At 53.0% G+C, this 12,527-nt stretch overlaps 1 protein-coding gene across 1 annotated transcript in view; it reads right to left on the bottom strand.

Moving 5' to 3' along the window:
* LOC134433891 (olfactory receptor 14J1-like) overlaps window positions 1–9,703 on the bottom strand; it is a gene marked incomplete at its 5' end in the record, with an annotated part of 62,981 nt that extends 53,278 nt beyond the window's left edge. Inside the window, one exon of the mRNA XM_063182589.1 lies at window positions 9,242–9,703. Within this exon, the coding sequence (XP_063038659.1) occupies window positions 9,242–9,703 (462 nt within the window). The remainder of the gene's footprint in view (window positions 1–9,241) is intronic.
* Between the last annotated feature and the right edge of the window lie 2,824 nt (window positions 9,704–12,527).

Here is a 12,527-nt window from a genome sequence, read left to right as displayed (position 1 = left end):
TTGTTTGGCAAGGTCTGGGTACAGAGACAGCAATGCCAAAGGGACAGATGTGGAAGGAGTTGGAAAGATGGTGCATCCCCTCAGGGCTGGGGCTGCCTCCTTCACCACCAGCAAATGACAGCAAACACAGGAGAGTGGGCTGAAAACACAATGTCTGCAAGATATCTATAGGTCAGGGTTTAATTTATGAAATTACAGAATAAAACGGACAAATTTAGGAAAAAAAAATCTCTTCAGAAATGCCTGACCCCCAGAGCTGCCAGCCTCTCCCAGAGTGTGTGGTCAGTCACATCCTGCAGCAAACATTGCAGCGCCTGCAGCGCCTGTCCCACACAAGATCACACATTTGAAGCCTGAGGCAGTTGCTGTGATTATGTTTGATCAAACCTTCAGAACTGTTTCAGTGACCCTGGGACACAAGTCCCATGTTTTGAAAGCATATTCCCCCAGGAATTTCCCATTTCCCAAGGAAAATGTTGCAGCTGTGGGCCTGCTGTGGCTTACTGGCTTTGGAAGGAGGAGGGATGCTAGTCAAACTGGAAATTCAAGATAACCAAGGCTGGAGGCACTGCCAACACATTTCAGAGGAAGGAAAACATTTTTCTTCCAAAGCACTGTTACAAGCTTGAAATAAATGTGCAGACTGTTAGATAAAGACAGAGATAAAAATAAGCCTGTTATTAAATACCTCTTCTTTATTAATGAGGTTCATCCTTCTAAACAGCCACGTGAAAGTTATTGGAGCTATTGCAGTAAATCCAGCCTACTTGCACATAAAAACCAGAGCAAGGTATTCCTTATCACCCAGCACACATTTGAGCACCTCTCAGCAGCTCACAGGCTCACAGCATCCCCAGCTTGGCAGGGAGGAGATAAAAGCAAGGAATGAGAGATGTCTTCCCTGGGAAACAGTCTCTCTTCTTTCAAAGCACTTTTCTTCCACCAAACAATGTACATTAAACCACGGGAATGGCTCCCACTGCTGATGTCTGCTGCTATTACACCACCAGCAGCCTGAGCACCATTAAAGTGAAGTTTGAAATTATTCTGAAAGCTGCAGCTTAACCTCCTCCTGTTGCACTAAAACCACTGTTTGACTCTCAGCACCTCATCCCCTGGTTTATGGCCACCTGGAATACCCTGCAGGGCTCAGAACTCCACAAACCACTAGCAGGAGTCATGGCTTGGCTCATGACAACACAGCACTGCACCCTTGTTTTGGCAGTGCCCACAGCCTAGCCCATGGCTCTGTGTTACAGAAGCTCAGATTTTATTCTGGCTGCTCAGAAGCACAGTTAGTTTTTGGCAGAAGGAGCATCACTGCCAAAGTCTTTTGTAGCCAGTTTGAAACCAGGAACATCATGGCCAGTAAGGAAAAGGACTGACCTGACACACCAAAAACCCACCCCAAGCCCACTCTGCTCCTAAACCTGAGCAAGCATTGTAGGGCTTTTCCTCACCAAACCAGTGCTGCCAGGACACTGCCACTTCTGGAAATGACAGAAGAGAAGTTTTACCTGCATTTGGGGAGCAAAAGATGGCTCCCAATTCATGGAATTTGGGGTCCCAATTCTGTACAGAAATGCTGAAACCAAGCTACAGGACAGGACATACTCGTGCTGTCTCCCTGACCAGAGCTGTCATCCTTCAAACACATCCTCCTGCTGGAGCAGGGGGCTGGGAACCCCTGTCTGCTCACTGTCCCAGCATCTTCTCAGCCTCAATCCTGTCCTCTCACCAACAGCTGGAGGGAAACACCACTGTCCCTCTTACCCAGACCAGGACCAGGGCATGGAGGGTGTGCTTGGTGAGCCCCATCTGCCTGGCACTGCCCCAAACACCAGGCAGGAGCAGCACCTGGAACTTCAGCCCTGGCACTTCTGCCAAGGACTTGGAATTAGGCACAAGTGTTAGGGACACAGTGCCTCCTGTGATGTGAGGATGAGGGGCAAAGGGAAGCTCACAATGGTAGAAAGCTGAGAGAGGAGCCCATGAAGACAGCTGACATTAAAAAGAACAGCCATGAGATACATTTAGGAGATGAAAAGCCTCAGCTATGCAGAGGGATCTGGCCAGGCTAGAGCCATGGGCCCAGGACAATGGGATGAGTTTCACCAAGGCCAAGGGCCACGTCCTGCCCTAGGCTCACAACCACCCCAAATCCCTGGCTGTGCCCTGGCAATGCCCATTGTGTGAGAAGGGGAACTGAAATTCACCAGCCTCAGTGTCCTGCAGCTCAGCCAGGCCCACTGGAACATTGGGGTCCACGAGCACCAGGGACCACCAGAGAGACCTCAAGGACAGGAGAATGCATCGGTAAAGGGGAAGGGATATATGTTAATGATTCTGGGGAAATGATTATCATATATGTGTTTAGTCAAGGACAATCAATGAATGTGTATGCAAAATACAGAATATAAACAGAAACCTTCCAGCACTCAGCATGCACAGGTTTGGGAGGAGCTGTCCCCCGTGCATCCAGCCAAAAAAAGAATGCTGCTTCTTAATGCTACATTTGGTTTATGGAGTTTAATTTTTTTGCCAAATTTTTGGTAACAATCCCACTGCCAAGGAAAGCTCTGTCTGCTGCTGTTCACAAACAGAGAAGGGCATGGGGCAGATGTGGTGGTCGGAGGGTGCCTGGGGCACAGTGACTATAAAATACTGGAGTTTCCAATATTCTGTGAAAGAAGGAGGGGCAGCAACAAAACTTCATCACTGGAATTACTCAGGGCAGACCTTGGCCTGTTTGGAATGCAGATTTGGAGAGTACTGAATCAGGTACTGATTTTTTAAGGGAAACAGTCCTTAAAAACAAAGGTGTCCTGGAAGGGTGGACACACCTCAAGAAAGTAATCTTAAGGGGGAAGGAGCAACCTGTCCCTCTGTGCCAAAGTTGAACCAGAGAGGAAAATGACTGTCCTGGCTGATCATGAGCATTTTGTGGGAACTCAGAAAAAACAGGTCAGGCAACTCAGGAAGTGTTTAAGGAGGTTGTTGGGTCATGCAGAAAGTAAAGTAGAAAATGAAAGCTCAATTAGAGCTTCACCTGGCCACTTCTGCAAAAAGTAGTAAAGGAAAGCTTTTATAAACAAACTAATAGCAAAAGAAGGAATAAGGATAACCCCTACTCAATACTGGATGCAATGGGAATACAGTAACTAAAGAGAAGGAAAAGGCTGAGCTGCTTAACACCTTGTGTATCTCAATTTTCAATAATAAGTGAAGTTTTCCTCAGGACAAGTGTTCTCCTGAGCTGGTGGATGGGCACAGGGATCAGAACAGCCCCCTGTAATCCAGGAGGAAGCAGTTAGAGACCTGCTAAGCCACTCAGATGCTCACAGGTGTCTCTAGGAGCAGATGGGATCCATCCCAGGGGGATGAGAGAGCTGTGGATGAGCTCCCCTGTCGCAGACATTTCTCCACAGAAATTCTTTCTTTCGGATTTCTGCATCTCCTGGAGGCCAGAGGCCCCCGAAGAGAAGGTAAACAATTATTATCAGCTGCTGTGGAATGCAACAGGGACACCTTGATTGGTTCATTTCCTATGTTTATAATTAAGGGCCAATCACCAGTACAAGCTAGGGGACTGTATCCCTGGACACAGCTTTGTTTGGGATTCTTTTCTATCTATTCTTAGCTTAGCTAGCAGCTCTGCAAACCTCTCTCTATGTTCTATTTAGTATAGTCATAATGTATTATATATCATATCTTAATAAATAAGCCTTCTGATCAAGATACAAGATTCACCGTCTCTCTATCACCAGCCGCGCCCACTCAGGTCACTGTAATATCTGGTGACCCCTCGTGTAAGAGCAAAAATTAATCTAATAAGACCAGAGGAGCAAAAATTGCTGCACTGGGTAAAAATCCTGTATGTGTAGCATTTGATGGTTGCTTTGAAGTGACCACAGAAGTGGATTCAAGCCAGGAGCTGAAGAACTGAAGATCCTGATATGGACAGAGTTCACAGCCAAGGCTGACCACAACAGAACTTTCTTCTGGAAAATCATCAGGAAACATGGTAGACAAGAACAGCACACCTGCAGAGCTGGCCAGAGAAAGCTGGACTCTTTCAAAAGGTACTGTTCACTTTTCTATCCCTGATGAACCAGCCCTTCGTAGCTTGTGGCTGTTCGTATGGCACACCCATGCCTTGCCAGAAGAGATTCAATTCTCCCCTTCAGAGGAGAAATTGATAGCCCTCTGGAAATATTGGTGCAGGGAAGACGGTTTCTTTTTGTCAGAAACAGATATCTATGAATTCTTTCGATGGGCAAAGCTTTTTGGGTTCTTTGCTGATGTCTTATATGCTTTAGATGCTTTTGTCTGGGAGTGCATGGACTCGATTATCCAGCGCGTCTTCAGTAAGGGACGCGTGTTGCCTTCCATCTACCCAGCATTTATAAAGCTTTTCCCAGTTCTGAAACGCAAAGCAGCTTGTTTTCAATGGATCTCTAATTGCTATGGCCAAGCTCCGTTTCCACCATCCTTGGCAGAAGACCCGGTGGGTGATGACTTTGGGCTTTTCCCCCCCCCCCTGCTTCGCGGCGGGGGGGGCTGAAACTTCACGGCCCGAAGAAGTTTTTTTTACTCTTGCTCCGGAGCATGCTCAGATGGAGTGTTCTCCTTCCCCCCCTTCTCTCTCTCCGGGGGGATGGGAGTGGCCGCTCAAGCCAGCACCGGCCTCTCAGACTCCGCCTTCAGACATGGGGGCGGCACCGGTCTCTGAGGTTTCCTCCACGCCCCTGCTAGAGCTGTCACTCCAGGAGATCCCGTCTCCGCCTCTCCAGGCTGTCCCGCCCGCGGTTTCACCGGCCTCCCCGCCCCTGCCAGAGCCTGTGTCGGAGAAGGCAGAAGAGACAACACCTTCGGCGATTGACCTGTTGCTAAGCAACAGCGACGCTTCGCCGTCTCTCCCAGCTCCATTGCTGCCCGTGCCGTGCCTGCCGCCGCTTTCAGAGCCAAGGGACGCAGCAGCAGCGTGTTCCCGCGTGTCCCCGCCGCCTCCGCAGCGGACCCCAGAGTCAGCGGCAGAAAACCGCGTTGAACCTGCGGGACCCTCGGAGCAGCCCGCGGCTGATCCCACTCTCAGCCCGGTTCCCTCCTCAGTTCCGGCTCCCTCCCCGCTACTTCCACCGGACGTCCCAGCAGTCGCCCCGGCGGGGAGTCTCTCCTTCCGTGGAGCGGGGGCTGCCCGCCAGCTCACTGTTGTGGCAGTCCAGCTGCCTGTTTTTAAGATCAGCATTCTTGGCGGTTTGGGGGGTGGTTTTTCGGGGATTGTCCCATGGAGGCCGCCACCTCTCTTGTGCCCTAGTGGCATGGGGGGGCAGGTGCATCCTGAGAGCCCTGCCTCTGATCCCCAGCCCGGAGGGGGTGGGGATGAAGCCATGGGGCAGATGAGAGACAAACCCGATGCAGTGCAGAGGGAGAGGGCACAGCTGGAGGAGACCATAGCTGGTTTGCTGTGGGAAACAAACATCTCCAGACCCCAGATGGGATTGCTGGGGAAGGCTTCTATTTCCCTGCTGCTGGCATGCCTCAGTGGTTTAGGGGAAAGGAAGCGTCTCACTACCCGTGCTGCCATTGTGCTGGCAGCAGGGTTCAGGCCTGTGGATATGCAGAGCCTTCCTCATGGGTTTGGCCTGGGCCGGTTGGCTCAGGAGGTTCCTGGGCCAGGGCCATCACTTGGCCTCCTTATGTTTTTGGGAATTGTGGTTTGTCCTACCGGTCCGGGCCCCCCTCTTGTGGGCCAGTTTTGGGGTTCCTGGTCCAGCATGGGCCAGGGCCCCCAGGGCTTTTCCTTCTCTGGCACTGCACTGCCTGGCTGCTGCTCTTTTGCTTTTTGATTCAAAAAAAAAAAAAAAAAAAAATTAAATAAAAAAGATTGAAAATACTGGGCGGCAGCTCTGAAGCGCTGAAGCATTGAAGGGCCAGAAAGGACATTCCAAAATTGTTCAAGTTGTTTCAAATCGTTTCAAATTGTATTAAGACTGTCAATGGTTTTTGATAACTATTGATGGAACTCTTTTGCAGAAGTCTGTTTCAGGACCAAAAGGACTCTCAGATATTCCAAGGGAAACACCTTCGGCTCTTGGACTGTTCCTGAAATTCATCTGCATGGACTCAAATTCTCTTTACATTGTATTTTGCATTTTTCTTATATTATAGCATTGTTTTAGTGATTTGTTAGTTATTGTATATTCTATAGATGAAGAAATTTCCTGTTCATTCCACATCAGCATTTTTCTTTTATTTTATACAATTTAGAAAGGTGAGATGTCGCAGACATTTCTCCACAGAAATCCTTTCTTTCGGATTTCTGCGTCTCCTGGAGGCCAGAGGCCCCCGAAGAGAAGGTAAACAATTATTATCAGCTGCTGTGGAATGCAACAGGGACACCTTGATTGGTTCATTTCCTATGTTTATAATTAAGGGCCAATCACCAGTACAAGCTAGGGGACTGAGTCCCTGGACACAGCTCTGTTTGGGATTCTTTTCTATCTATTCTTAGCTTAGCTAGCAGCTCTGCAAACCTCTCTCTATGTTCTATTTAGTATAGTCATAATGTATTATATATCATATCTTAATAAATAAGCCTTCTGATCAAGATACAAGATTCACCGTCTCTCTATCACCAGCCGCGCCCACTCAGGTTGCTGTAATACTCCCCAAGCCGCTCTCCATCATTTACCATCAGTGCTGGCTCAGCAGGGAGGTCCCAGAGGACTGGAGGTGCCAATGTGAGCCCATCCCCAAGAAGGGCTGGAAGGAGGAGGTGGGCAACTCCAGGCCTGTCAGCCTGACCTGGGTGCCCGGCAAGGTTATGGAACAGATAACCCTGAGTGCCATCCCAGGGCACCCACAGGATGGCTGAGGGATCAGAGACAGCCAGTGTGGATTTCAATGTCTGCACTGATGATCTGCATGAGGGGACTGAGTCCAGCAGCAGCAAATTTGCAGTGACACCAAACTGGGTGTGAGTGTGGATGTGCTGGAGGGTAGGGGGGCTCTGCACAGGGCCCTGGACAGGCTGGATCCAGGGCCCAAATCCAACAAGGTGAAGTTTAACAACACCAAGTGCCGGGTCCTGCACTTTGCCCACAATAACACCTGCAGTGCTACAGGCTGGGGACAGACTGGCTGGACAGCGGCCAGGCAGAAAGGAACCTGCAGGGACTGATGGACAGAAGGCTGGACATGAGCCAGCAGTGTGCCCAGGTGGCCAAGAAGGCCAATGGCTCCTGGCCTGGATCAGGAATGGTGTGGCCAGCAGGAGCAGGGCAGTGATTCTTGCCCTGCTCTCGGCACTGGTGAGGCCACACTTCGAGTGCTGTGTCCAATTCTGGGCCCCCCAATTTAGGAAGGACATGGAGGGGCTGGAGCGTGTCCAGAGAAGGGCAACAAGGCTGGGGAAGGGTCTGGAACAAAGGAGCTGTGAGGAGTGGCTGAGGGAGCTGAGGTTGTTTATCCTGGAGAAGAGGAGGCTCAGAGAGACAAGGCAGTGTAAGGGCACAGGTTGGGCTTCATGATCTCCAGTGTCTTTTCTAACCTTGCTGATTCTGTGATTCTCTGGAACCACCCTTGGAGCAGTTGCAGGATGAGCCCTGGGCCTCCTCTTCAGAAGCTCCAGCAGCCCAGGTCCCTCAGCTTCTCCTGCCAGCCCCAAAGCCCATCCTGTCAGTCCTGCAGAGCCTCTGCAGCTCCTCCTCACTGCCCAGAACAGGGAGTCCCAGAGCCAGACACAGCAGCCCAGATGTGCCCTCCTGGCCTGGGGTGTCTCTGGCAAGGGAGCAACAGGAGGCACTGCAGGAGCCTGCAGGCAATTCCTGCAGCACGTGTAGGATGATCCTGCTCCCCAGTGGACATTCCCATGGTGCCAAGTCAGGAATTGCAATGGGGAGTGGGGCCAGAGAGGAAAGAGCAAACAGAGATGGGCTGTTTGCAGGGAAAGGAACAGAGGTGGGCAATGGGAAGAAATCTGCAGCAGGAAGTGTAAAGAAAGCAAAGGTGAAGCCCAGAAAATGCTGAGGGCAATTTGGGGATGGCTGCCAGGCAGCCGTGGCTCTGAGCAACAGTGTCTGCAGTGGGTCAGGAAACTCCCAGCTGATGGGAACAAACTTTCTGGCTGACTGCAGAGGCCAGGACAAAGCTGAGGGGTTTCCCTGGTGTCCCCCAGCCCCTTCTGGTCCCAGTTGCTGATGGCATTTTTGCTCCCTAAGGTTCATGTCCCCACAGCAACAGCATGGGGGTGCTCCCCCTGCTCTGTGCAATGCAAACAGGGGCTGCTGAGCCAGTGCTGCTGTGTCTGTGCCTGCAAGGATGGAGCACCTGTGTGAGCTGGGGGAGAGGCCAGGGCTGCAGAGGGGGGATGTTGTTGGCAGCTCCATGAGGATGCTCTGGGATGCTGCCCTGGACTGTCCAGTGCACTGGGGATGGATCAGCCCCTGCTCTGCTGCTCCTTCCCGTCTGCCCCAGGGCCCTTGCAGAGCCCCAGCCATGCTGTTTGCCCCCAGCCTGCCCACGGCCAGCCTGGGCTGCTCACGGGGCTTTTCTGTGCTGAGCATCGGCCTGGTAATGTTCCTGAGAGAGCCTGGGCAAGGAGCCTGGAGCCCCCAGGGCCTGGGCTGAGGCGTCAGCGCTGCCCCAGCAGTGCCCATGGCCTGTCCATGCTGCAGCCCCAGCATTGCCACCCCCAGGACTGTGCCCGGCCCTGAGAGCACTCAGGCCCTACAGCCACACCAGGGCCACCAGGGCAGCGGGGCAGGGCCACGGCAGCAGCACTGGCAACACCAAGTGCTGCTGCTGCTGGGCACAGCTGCTGGGCCAGCACTGATGTGCCCCAGCTCTGCACACAGACATTGCTGCTGCAGCTCCAGAGAAGGCAACAAAAGGGTATTTTTGCAGAAAACTTTGCTGGGAGTACCTTTAGTTCCTTTAAACCCATCAAGGGAATAGCTTCTCATTGACACAGTCTGTGGCCACAGGGAAGGTGGAGAGAAACAAAATGAGAAATAGCACAAACGATGACATTTCTCTGTGGACAATATGAAAAAAATAAAACAGCAGTAAAAAACCTCCAAAATGACTCCAACAAGGAGTATCAAAGATGGCTTTTATTACAAGTGAGTTGCACAAATTGGCCAGCAGTTTAATGTTTGTGAAACCACCCAGTCATCAGTCTCCACACTGCAGCCTTGAGCTCCTGGTTCCTCAGGCTGTAGATGAGGGGGTTCAGGGCTGAAGGAACCACTGAGTACAGAACTGACAGGGCCAGATCCAGGGATGGGGAGGAAATGGAGGGGGGCTTCAGGTGAGCAAATGTGCCAGTGCTGATAAACAAGGACACCACAGCCAGGTGAGGGAGGCAGGTGGAAAAAGCTTTGTGCCGTCCCTGCTCAGAGGGGATCCTCAGCACAGCCCTGAAGATCTGCACATAGGAGAAAACCATGAACACAAAACAACCAAAACCTAAACTACCAGTAACTACAAGAAGCCCAAATTCCCTGAGGTTAGAATTTGAGCAGGAGAGCTTGAGGATCTGTGGGATTTCACAGAAGAAGTGGCCCAGGGCATTGCCATGGCAGAGGGGCAGAGAAAATGTATTGGCTGTGTGCATGACAGCACTGAGAAAGGCGCTGGCCCAGGCAGCTGCTGCCATGTGGGCACAAGCTCTGCTGCCCAGGAGGGTCCCGTAGTGCAGGGGTTTGCAGATGGACACGTAGCGGTCGTAGCACATGATGGTCAGCAGATAAAACTCTGATGCAAGGAAGAAGATGAGAATAAATAACTGTGCAGCACATCCAGTGTAGGAGATGCTCCTGGTGTCCCAGAGGGAATTGTGCATGGCTTTGGGGACAGTGGTGCAGATGGAGCCCAGGTCAGAGAGGGCCAGGTTGAGCAGGAAGAAGAACATGGGCGTGTGCAGGTGGTGGCTGCAGGCTACGGCACTGATGATGAGGCCGTTGCCCAGGAGGGCAGCCAGGGAGATGCCCAGCAAGAGGCAGAAGTGCAGGAGCTGCAGCTGCCGCGTGTCTGCCAAAGCCAGCAGGAGGAAGTGGCTGATGGAGCTGCTGTTGGACATTTACTGTGGCTGCACATTTCAACCTACAGAATGGGGAAAACATAGGGCAATGGAGGAAAGATTTCTCACATAAAAATCAAAGCAGTTTCTCACAAACACTTTCCTGCCACTGAACACCTCCCCGTTGTCTGTGTCTAGGGGACCTTCCTTCAACTCTGTTGCTGGAGCCCTGATTGCTGCTGGCCAATACTGTGTGAGGAGCTGGATCTTGGCCTGCAGGACACCTGAGAGTCAGCCCTAACCCTTCTGTCAGTGCAGGGGAACAGTGAGGGCAGGGGCCAGTCCTTGTGTTTGAACTTGGACAAGGAATGTTCTCCTGGAGCAGAGGAGCTGCCTGTGTGAAGGGATGGGGATTGCAGGAGGCAGAAAAAGGGATTTAGCTGCACCTGGGGAGAACAGAGAGTCCAGGGAGGCAGGAGGATTGTCTGAGGCTTAGTGCAGACTGAGGGGAGCTGCTCTGTCCCTCTCTACTGTTCCAGCTGCCCTGGACTTACACCTTTCTGAGATCCACTCCCATGTTACCCTGGACAGCCAGGAGACACAGCTGAGAGCAGAGGGATCCCTGGCAAACAAACTGGCTCCTGCCTTTCCCAGAGTCAGGAGAGTGGGCTCATTGCCAGCACCCCAGGCTGCCCTGCCCAGAGCTCCCTGGGCACAGGGAGCTGGGACACCCCATTGCTGGGCTCAGCCTGCACAGGAGGAGCCCAAGGGCTGGGCCTGGCCCTGAATCTGGAACTGCCATTGCAGAGAGCTCCTCAGCAATGCCAGCAGCACCTGGGCAAGGCCCAGAGAGAGAGAGAGCCTGAGGAAACGTCTTTCCTTTCCTGGCAGGGGCCAGGCAGCAGGGGTTAGGCAGGGCTGGCCAGGGAAAGGCTTTTCCTCAGAGATGCCCTTCATCTCTGGGGCTGCTCTACCGGCCCAGGAGGGACTGAGGGCCCCGAGCCCCCGGGCTGAGGGCTGTGCTGGCTGCGAGGGGACACAAGAGCTGTGCTGCTCAGGGCAGTGTGTGCCCTGCAGGGCAGGCCCGGCAGGTGCCACATCTGCCCTGCAGCAGGGCTTCCCTCAGCACTGCCTCCCTCCCTGCCTGCCCACGGCTCTGCTGCTGGAGCTGTCCCAGCCCCAGCTGCTCCTGTGGCGCCGGGCTCCTTCCCTGCCAGAGCTGCCAGAGCCCAGCCCATCCCCTGGGCCAGCCCTGTCCTGCAGCTGCTAGGCCCTGCAGGGATGAAAGAACAGCTCCCCCAACCTGGGCACCATGGAAAGGTGATGCTGCATGGACCTGGAAGCTGGCCAAGTGTAGGAACTTGCTGAGGTTCCCAGGAATCCTCAGGGTGATGGTTTAAGAGCCTCAGCCCCTGCTCTGCCCTGCACAGCTGAGTTTCCATTGCCACCAAGCTGAGGCAGGGAAAAGTGGGAGCACAGATTCAGAAAAGCAGAGACCCAAGCTGGAAACCCCAGCCCTGAATGTGCTCATGACGAGTTCCCTCAGAAGGGCAGCCCTGCTCTGGAGCACATCCTCCTCCTCCTGTGCCACAGAGAAACTGGGAGAGTCCTCCTGACACATCCCCCAGGCTGTGGGGTGTGCTGGCTTCAGGAGATCCCTCCAGGAGCACAGGGGACATTGCCCTGAACCCACACACTCACCATGCACGGGTGAAGATCTTTCCCCAAGTGAAGTCTCAGCTCAATGTCTTCCCAATCCTGATTGCCTTCAGCCTGTCTCTGCCTGGCTCCTGTCCCCTCAGTGCCTGCAGGCAGAGCCCTCAACCCTGCTGGGTTGGGAGAGGAGCTGGTCCTGGCAAGAGCTGTTCCTTTAAAGCTCAGCAGCACAGACATGGCACAAGGACTTTAATGAGCCTCTAGGGGATTTGGTGTTGTTTACATCAGACTCGGTCCCTGAGAGTGTCTTCAAATAACTTCTCAAGAACTCAAACTTAAATTGAAACTCTGAAGTTTCTTGAAGTTTTAATGGGTCCCACTGAGAAAGTGTCCCCATGTTCCAGTTAGAGCAGAACGCTGGAGGCAGTGATGACAGCTGGGGACAAAGAAGGCAAAGGTGTCTCTGGTGCTGAGCACACCTGGATGTGTTTCAGGAATGCAAAGGGCCAAGGCCTGAGCCCCAGCCCCTGGCCAGGCAGATCCTGTCCCTCCCTCCTTGCTCAGGGCTCTTGCCGGGATGGGCACTGGCATGTGGGGATGTGCAATGGCAAGGGCAGGAGCATGGGGCGGCCCCTGCCAGGCTGCTGAGCAGGGACAAGGAGGCAATGAGGCCCCAGCCCTGCAAGGGTCACTTGTCTCCTGCTCCTGCCTCAGGCCTCAGGCCCAGCAGCCATGGCCAAAGTGCTGCCCAAGTTGGCTCTGTCAGGGCTGTCTTGCAGCTGCTGCCCATGCCTGTGCCCTGTGCAGCCCAGGCTGTCCTGCTTTATCCCTGCCCTGCGCCTGTGAT

The sequence above is a fragment of the Melospiza melodia genome, unplaced genomic scaffold (genome assembly GCF_035770615.1).
Source record: "Melospiza melodia melodia isolate bMelMel2 unplaced genomic scaffold, bMelMel2.pri scaffold_28, whole genome shotgun sequence".
NCBI classification, from domain to species: domain Eukaryota; kingdom Metazoa; phylum Chordata; class Aves; order Passeriformes; family Passerellidae; genus Melospiza; species Melospiza melodia.
Note: the sequence above shows the minus strand (reverse complement) of the source record. Positions and strands in the feature narration are given on the sequence as shown.